Here is a 9,150-nt window from a genome sequence, read left to right as displayed (position 1 = left end):
AAGGGAATCAAAGCTCAGTGAAAAGAGTGAACACAGTTTCCTGTCTGAATTATAAATAGTCTAGTACTCTCTGTTAGTGTTTTAATTTGTGCTGTTTTAAGGAAGTGTTTGTGAGGATCTGCTTCTTATGTGCTTGCATCCTCATGCAATAACAATAATAGCTCAACATCATTCATACATGATAATTATTTCATTTCATGTGTCATGTGAAGGTTGGACAGGTTGGAATTAATTTCTCAGGTCTGCGTAGCATGTTGTGTTTTGCCGACTGTATCAAAGGAAGATTATTTTAGTGCACTCTTAGCATACTTCTTTCAAACTAAAAAAATAAGAGAGTATACTTTTATTGTACATGCAGAAAAATACACTTGCGACTAGTATACTTAGGCTTGTACTTGTATTTTTATTGATACTAGAAGTATACTTTAATAAACTTAAAAGTGCTCCAATTAAATCACAAGAAGTTCAAATATACCTTAGTCCACTGTTAGTATTTGTGTGAGTCAACCTCAAGTATAGGCTACTAAAAGTATACAGATATCAACTTAAGTATACCTACAAGTAAACTTTTATAGGCTAAAAGGTGGGCAAATTTAGTCTCAACAAGTAACAAAATAGTACACTTAAAAGTAAGCTAAATACTTTACCAAATGTAGTGCACTTCTTATACTTAAGTACTTTTTAAGTTTACTACTTTTATTTTTGGCTGAGGCCTGGTGTAAAGCTAAACAGCAGCACAGCAAACACCCACACTGGAACACCCTTCTCAGCCTCTCTGCTATGTTACACTTCCACATCACACCAGTGCTGCCCAGTGCTGCCCAGTGCTGCCCATACCAGTCCGGGCAGAGGAACCCGAAACAAGCTTCAGGAACAGAAGAGCATCACTCTGCCTCTATCTCTGATGGTGTGACACACATGCAGGCCCGGCCGGACCAGGGTCGTTTTCATATCGCACAATCATGAAATGGTTATGCAAAAACCCTGACCTTCCAAGAACATGGAGGGAGGGGGAAGTGGATTTGCAACAGGAATGAGCCTGTTCTCTGCGTCATCGCTCTGTTATATCCTGTACTTCATGCTGCTGAGTGTCCGCAACACCTTTACATTACATTACCATGTAAATATCCACCCATGTAGAGTAAGAAAACACACAGACAATAGAACTATGAATTGAAGTGTAGCTGTACTGAGGCAGGGAGGTAAATGTGTCCTCATTATTCATACATGCTGTGCGCACTGTGGCAGAGATGGAGGCTCTTTGTGTGCAGCATTGCGTTGCGTATGTTGAGTAAGCTTTCTAATTATACAGCTATAGTGAGGAGCTGTCCAAACCAAAGCAAACAGATGCAGAGAGCACAGCATGTCCTCTCACAGGCTTTCTGTCCAGAATCACATCTCTGTGCCAAATGGCAGCATGGTCACAGCGAAACAGGCGCCGGTTTATCTTGTTAGACATTTGATACGCTAGTAGGCCTTTGACAGATACACTGTGACCTGAACTGAATGGACACACTGCAGCAGACTTCTGTTTGAAGATGAGTTGACCAGAGATGAGAAAAAAAAACAGAGTGACCACGAGGCTTTTAATATTTGACTGCTAAAGTGATTCATAGTGTCGCAGCAGCAAAAGGATGCACACACCTTTGATCCTTTGGCTCTGCTGCACCTCAGTACTGTTTGTGGTCAGTTCTCTTCTCTGTGCAACCAGGAGCCACAGACAAACAAATATGGGCTGTTGTTGCAGACAGAGAGTCTCTATGAAAGTGTGGTCATTTTCTGATCATTTAAATGTATGACATCCAATGCCTTTGATGCAAACTTGCTCATGGCTCCGTGACTACATTTCAGTTAGAAAACGTATTTGATTCCAGATCCAGACTAAGACTTTTAGTTTGTCCAGCAGAGTAGATACTCTCAGTCGGTCCTGGTCCTTTTAAACATCTAAAATAATCCAATCCAGACATTATCTTGAATACTATCCTACTTACACCTATGTATAACTGGTTAAAATAGGGTTTACACATCACTGACCCCGCCAACTCATCACCACAGTAAACTATGTGATGAATTATTTTGACTCCCTCCTTAGTTAAGACACAGCAAACCTCCAGAATTGTTGAATATTGTATGTGCTGATGGCTTCATTCATTAGGTTCCTGGGTGCTGGGACTGTGTCCAGAGCAGTGAGTTTCCTCCAATAATCATTAAATTTGACCACCATCCTGTCCCATATGTTTTCCACATGCCATTAGGATTTTTTTTTTATTATTGTAATCACATAACTTCTGAAACATTTGACTGGTAGAGGGGCATTTAAGCTTTTGTCAGATTTCTCAGAACACCATGAATAAAAATGCCAGATGACTTCACTTCACTGTTGGTCAATCAAATTTCCTTTCTTTTGCAACTCTGTCCCAATGTCAACAAAAGAATGAATCAATGAATTTCTTTTACAGCTGTTGACACAAGATTTTTTTTTTAACCTTAAATCATTAGTCGTTTTATATTACTTTATATTACCATAGTAGTTGTGAATTTTTATGCCATCGGTGGTCATAGCTGCAGAAAAAAAGGCAAATTACACACATGAATGAAATTATGAGCAATCACAGGAGCTGCTGATGGGAGAAGAGTCTGGGCTGCACATGGTGTTTTCAGGTCAGTGCTGCCACCTTCTGGATTTGGGTCTGAACTGTCACTTTATCATCTGCCATCAAGAAAAGTCAAGGAAAACAGAGTGAAAGCTGAGAGCAACTGTCAAAGTGTGATGTGATTAAAACAAATGATACACACACACACACACACACACACACACAGCAATCCCCATGCTCTCCTTCTGTCTCCATTTATTTCCATCTTTCCCTTTCTCTCTTCTTCACCTCCCATCCACCTTTTCATCTTTCCTCCTCCTGCGGCGCTCCTCCAGAATGAATGGGTCTGTTTGCAGGTCCGTGTTGTCAGAGACATAAATCAGGCAGAAGGAAGCTGCTGAGCCACCGTTAAATCAGTTAAACCAGATAACCTGATTTCATGCCTGCGTCCACATGATCCACATGACATCAGCAGCCAAGACTTCCTCTAAAAACAGAACTGTATTCAAACCCTGGAATGCAAAGTATGTGAAGATGTAATTGAAGGGTTCTGTTACAAAATGAAATCAACAAAATGACATAATCATTTGGAAAAAAAAGACTTCTACTTTATACACATTCCCAGTCAAAAGTTTGGACCCACCTGATTGAATGTTCTATGTTTTTCATTATCTTAAAGCCATTTTGATCTAAAGGCTTATGCTTAAATGCTTGAAATTTGCTTCTTAGACAAATATAAATAGTGAAGTTGATGCCTATGTATGAATTTCTTTTCAAAGCCTTTGTCTTTCCATCAAGGCAAAGGGCGGCTACTTTAAAGAATCTAAAATATAAGATAGTTTTGATTTGTTTAACGCTTTTTTGGTCACTGCATAATTCCATTTGTGTTATTTCATCGTTTTGATGTCTTTACTATTATTCTAAAATGTGGAAAATGGTAAAAATAAAGAAAAATGTGGTGTGTCCAAACTTTTGACTGGTAGTGTATATTTTATATATTGCTGGTATAAAACTACAACTCATTACTTAGAACTATTGAAGTCCCGAGTAAAAAATTTCAAATTTTTTTTTGGACTTGCTTGCTTCAGCTGCTGAAGCATCTTCATTCTATTCAGTCTCTACTGTCAGACTTCTTGACAGAAAGAGATGCACGGAGACAAACAGCCGCCCTGGTCCCTTTCATAAAGCTTTATTTCACAGATCCCCTGTAACAGGAGGCCTAGGCAGCCAGGCTCATTATACATTTACATACACTGTCTGTGGCCGATCCTTACAACGCTCCCCAAGTTAAATAACTCAATAATTCAAGACAAAAAGAACAAACACACACACATTGTTCAACTTAAGATAACAATAGCAATATCATAACAACGACGATAATAATAACAACCATTGTCAAATATTATGTATTTCCAGGGTCTTATATTTTCTAAAATTTGTTACACAGTCAGTCATTTTTAAGGTGCACCATAAAATCTGCATGTGACATTTCAATAAAACTCGACAAATGCTGCACCATAACACGCAGTGAAGACAGAGAATACTTGTTGCGTTTTTTTCTTTTATGTCGTTTTTTTTTTTTGTTTTTTTTGTTTTTTTGGGATGAGTTTTTATTTTTCCTGGCAGAGTTCTGCTCCTCCTCTATGTCCTCTGCGGCAGATAGATGTTACAGTGAATTCAGCGCAGTTCATCGTTTGTTTGGCACACTTCTTTATAAGCCGCTGTGGTGTGGCACAGAATCTCTTAGCTGAAGCAGAGACATAAGGCGCGTCTCCGTGGATGAGGGGGGGGGGGGGGGGGGGGGGGGGGACTCACAGGACCTCTGCTGGGACAGAAGACGGGAAGAGGAAGACAGAAGAAAGAGTGAATGAGAAGGAGATGGTTTGTCTTTGTTAGGTGAAATTCATTTTAAAGAGATCCAGTTACTATTCCACATAAAATGTGCCGTTCTCTGGATGATACACCGGTTTAGGAATTGTCTTATAGGGATATATGAAGAACGTTGTTTTGCAAATAATTGTCCCCCAAGAAAAGAAATGAGGGGTGGCTGACCGGCCCGATGGGGGCGCTATAATTGAAGGTCAAAATTTGAAACTTGGAAAGGCCAGCACTCCTACACCATAAGTCTGACTGAGACTTCCTACACAAAACCAACATTTCTTCACAAATTACACTGTAATTAAAAGTCAAAACTCTCAGACACCACTGGTCCAATTTTGACAAAACATGGAGAGATGACAGATTTTGGTACGGTGTTCTGGCATTTAAAGAAATGCAATGATTGGCCTGATGAGGGCGCTATGATTAAAGGTCAAAATTTCAAAGTCTGAAAAGCCATAACTGCTGCACCACCAGTCTGATTTTGATGAAACTTGGGAGTAATGATGAATCTTGTTACTGATTGGTGGCTGCATTATCTGTGGTCATCTGGTTGTGGGGTTCTTGGCATGAAACAGGGGGCCTCTAAACTCAACTCCTACTCAACTCAAATCCTACTTCCAATTTTGGACACTTATTCTCTTTAATAGAGTTCTTCATAGAAGCTACAGCTAGCAGTCCCAAGCTTGGAGCAATGGGTGAAATTTGGAGCCTGATCTGGTAAATCCAATATATGTCCAATTCAAGTTCTTTTAGTGATTATTTCAGCTACATCAAGACGACAGAAGAAGACTAACATATTACACGACTGTATTGTGGTCCATGATCTATCTAGCTCCTGTACCTGCGACATGCTGAGGCTTCATGGGGCCTGTTTTCATCAGGAAGGGCTCTCCTCCCTCGAAGGCCAGGATCGGATCGCTGACTCGCCCCTCGAAGTCAGCCGCCTCGCCGTTGGCTGAGAGGCCGTTCTGGTGCGTGGTTTGCTGGACGCCGTTTACAACAGGGCCGGACACAGCTTGTGATTGGCTGAGGACCGCTGCGCCATTATTCATTGGCTCCCGAGGGCTCTGCAGGCCTCCAGGTGCTGTAGGAAGAAGATATATGAATGAATGAATGATTGAATTAATGAATTTATTTTTTTCCCTAAAAGTGTAGAGGATAAAGTATTTTTGGGAATAGCAACTTGACTGTTTTGAAGTCAGAAACACTATATTATCTGAGGCAAAAGCAGATTATCATGAGACAAGAAAGTTACCCTTATTGATCTCTGTGTCCTTCCCATTGACCTGCGGAGAGGCCTTGACATCCTTCTGTGAGTATGAAGAACAAAACACTGTTGTTATTGCAGTGAAACAAGAGGAAGTTGAGTTTCTCCAAGCTTATCTGAAAGGAATCACACCAACCTTTTCTCCTGCGTCGCTCTTCCTGGTCCTCTTCATGATCTCCTCCAGGCGCTGTGTGGTTCAATAGAAGGAGACTTCAGTTAGCTGCATGTTTGAGCCCATGAGTGATCTGTCTGAAGATTACTACATTCCCTCACTGTCTCTGTTTCATCTCCTCTTTCTTTCCCCCCTTACCCTCTTCCTCTCCAGTCGCTCCTGCTCTTCCTTCTGGAAGTGTTTCTCCCTCTCTATGCGCTGACGCTCCGCCTCTTCGCGGGCCTTGGCTTCGGCCTCCTCCCTCTGAAACAACAACAAAAAAAAACAAAATCTTTAATATGTAGCAAACAAAAAAACTACATCAGAAATAATTCTGGTTTCTATTACAGCTGATGGAAAAGTCCAGCAATGATGGAAAAGTACAGCGTAAAAGGTCATTTTGTGTGTAATGAGTCAGTTCACAAAGTAACCACCAGGGGGAAGCACATGCCCGGTCTGGTCTGCAGGCTTCAGGCAGAGTTGATATCATCCTGAGTAACTGCATTACATGCCTCACTGGGTATTTAGACTCAGCAGCAACCACACAGATGTGATCAAGAAAGCAATGAAAACAAAATTATGATATAAACATAAACCACATCTGTCATGGCTGAAACAATTACAGCCTGCTGTCTTTACAGTCTGGAGATCCACCAATTAACTACAGTGCACTGACTTGAGTGAAAATACTACTTTTAATTTTAAGGACGCACATCTAAATGGTCATATCTAGTTTTTTCAGTTCCTTTTCAATGCCAAGAACACAATACTTCAATTAAACTGAGAGATAAAAATACGATGCCCCCGCTATTCTTGAGCTGTCGGGGCGGAACAACGGGCCGATTGAGGGGGAGAAGGGGAGAGAAGGGGAGTGAAGCCCGGCTCGGCGCTCCAGGCGCGGCGCGGCCGACCGTCGGCCCGCTGCAGCGCTCGGCCCGCCAGACAGAGCCGGCACTATCTGCCCAGCCACAATGGCTCTCTCAGCCCCTGCTCATCGCCGGGCTAACACCATTATGGAGGTCACCAGCTGGCATCTGCCCGGACAGACAAGGGGCCTGTGACTGTCAGGACTCACGCATGACACACATCCTCCATGACAGCACTATATTCTCCTGCATTAATCTGCCCGCACGCCAGACAGTCAGGGGGTGAGACGGTCAGACTGATGTTCAGATTCACAAACACACGTATTCCCCCTCTGACAGCGCGTTTACCCTGCTATGCATTAATCTGCCCAGATGGTACATGGGTTTACCACATGTGGGGATCACAGGGATTCATGTTGGTTAATGGAAAATTATAGGGCGGTACAGTATTTACCATTAACAAGGACTGATTCATTGCTGCACTGATAATTATCTTGGCCTGGTAACACAGGGAGTTTAGGACAGGGTTAAGGGTTTGATTCCCACTGGGGAAGATCCACCAGGGTTCCCACAGTCATTTGGACACTAAATCCAAAGACTTTTCAATGGCTTTTAAGGTCTTGTTTGGTGAAATTCAAGCACTCAAATTTGGCATGTTTTGGGGTAAGACATGACACTGGAAATTCTTAAACTGCACCTCAAACAATCCAAACATCAAAAGTTACCTTGTTACCTTACCAGTTGAAAAGGAGCAAGAACATCTAAAGGTAGAGCAACCTGCAGGGCCAAACAGCCTCAAACAACACTCAGTATGCTGAGATCAATGCAGAAATGTCTTCATTTATTTATTAGGTGATGTGGTGAAAAACAGCAGACGTTTCAGTTCATGAAACTATAAATACTGGCCCTTCCCAGTCACTCTACCTTCAGATGTTCTTGGGGTGAGGCATGACACTGCACAAAATTAGACATTATAGAAGCCTCATGTTTAACTCATGATCTTGTCAAATCAAAAAATCAGGGTGGAATCATTCATTTTAAAACCGCTGCTCTGTCAAAGCAAATATCCATCATGAGTGTTGCTCCTAGACCGGAGAGAGGTTCATTGAGCTGAGGCATACTGATGAATTTGGGTGGCATATTTTAATATAAAATCAAGTACTTTCAAGGCCATCCATTAATTTTAAAAAGCTATATTTTATTTTTCTTTGAAATCCACAAACTTTCAGGCATTTTCATGGCCTGTGGGAACCCTGGTCCATGCTGAAGATGGTTGCACTGGAAGACACTTTCCACCAAATGAACCTCTGTGGGCCCTCACCTGTCTCTGCAGCCTGTCGTTCTCCTCCTGCTCGGCCTTGGCTCTCTCCTGCGCCTCCTTCTCCTCCTGAACCCGCTGGGCCTCGTCCCGCAGACGCTGCTGCTCAGCCATGAGCCGCGCCTCCTCCTCTCTGCGCTTCCTCTCCTCCGCCTCCCGCACCATCGCCTCCTCACGCAGGATCCTACAATGAGGACGTGAGTACACAATTTTTTGGTCACTGCATAATTCCATTTGTGTTATTTCATACTTTTGATGTCTTTGCTATTAATCTAAAATGTGAAAAAAAGTAAAAATAAAGAAAAATGCGTGTGTCGAAACTTTTGACTGGTAGTTTATTACAATGAAAAATGTCTATAAATGTTTTGGGCTGGTAAAAAATAGTTTTCTTTAGTTCACTAGTCAGGTGGGCCAAAAAGTTAATCTCATACACTGTTCACAGTCCTGTAAGCTCACATTTTGGATGTTGTTTGTCGACATTACATAACATTATATGAAGTTTCACAGACTGGCATTGATCTTGCCGTGCAGACCGACCTGTTCCTGTGCTCCTGCTCCAGCCGCTCCTGCTCCTCTCTCTCCCGCTGCTCTCTGGCTTGTCTGCGTTTCTCCGCCAGCACCCGGGCAGCCTCCTCCGGGTCGTTGGTGCCGGCCGACGGCCTGCCGGCCGGCGCAGCTGGAGCGGCGGCGGCGGCGGCAGCGGTGGGCGTAGTGGGAGAAGCGGCGTTCGCAGGAGTAACAGCCGGTGCAGGAGAGGCAGCTGAGGCAGCCGGCTCTAGACTCCGCACAGCGGGGGAGGCTGCCGCTACAACCGGCAGGCTTAGAGAGGGCGGTGTAACCGGGGCAGAGCACACCACAATGGCAGGAACATTACTGGAGTCTGTTGGTGAGGAAGAGAGAAGACAAAGGAGAGGAGATGAATCTGTTTCTAAAGCCCCAATAATAATGAACCAAAGGTTTGGTTTACCCAGAACATGCTTATAAAACATATCCAAACTTGAGGTGAAGGGAAATCACCAGAGACCCCCTGATACAGTTTTTTAATAATTTATCACCTGGCTATGATTCAACAT

General features: G+C 42.9%; 1 protein-coding gene across 6 annotated transcripts in view; it reads right to left on the bottom strand.

The window, feature by feature from the left end:
* Window positions 1–2,635: 2,635 nt before the first annotated feature.
* LOC139913384 (uncharacterized) overlaps window positions 2,636–9,150 on the bottom strand; it is a 36,579-nt gene continuing 30,064 nt past the window's right edge. For 3 of the 6 annotated variants that reach the window (XM_078290419.1, XM_078290420.1, XM_078290421.1), the window contains 7 exons: window positions 8,615–8,957; window positions 8,081–8,261; window positions 6,053–6,157; window positions 5,879–5,929; window positions 5,731–5,785; window positions 5,317–5,559; window positions 3,768–4,404 (listed from right to left, as the gene is read on the bottom strand). In XM_078290419.1, the coding sequence (XP_078146545.1) occupies window positions 4,205–4,404; window positions 5,317–5,559; window positions 5,731–5,785; window positions 5,879–5,929; window positions 6,053–6,157; window positions 8,081–8,261; window positions 8,615–8,957 (1,178 nt within the window). In that variant the 3' untranslated portion in view covers window positions 3,768–4,204. Of the gene's footprint in view, window positions 2,711–3,767; window positions 4,420–5,316; window positions 5,560–5,730; window positions 5,786–5,878; window positions 5,930–6,052; window positions 6,158–8,080; window positions 8,262–8,614; window positions 8,958–9,150 lie in introns of those variants that run through there. The other 3 variants (XM_078290422.1, XM_071901378.2, XM_071901379.2) reach the window with 3 other exon arrangements.

Source organism: Centroberyx gerrardi, chromosome 19 (genome assembly GCF_048128805.1).
Source record: "Centroberyx gerrardi isolate f3 chromosome 19, fCenGer3.hap1.cur.20231027, whole genome shotgun sequence".
Classification (NCBI taxonomy): domain Eukaryota; kingdom Metazoa; phylum Chordata; class Actinopteri; order Beryciformes; family Berycidae; genus Centroberyx; species Centroberyx gerrardi.
This window is presented reverse-complemented; position numbering and strand designations above follow the sequence as displayed.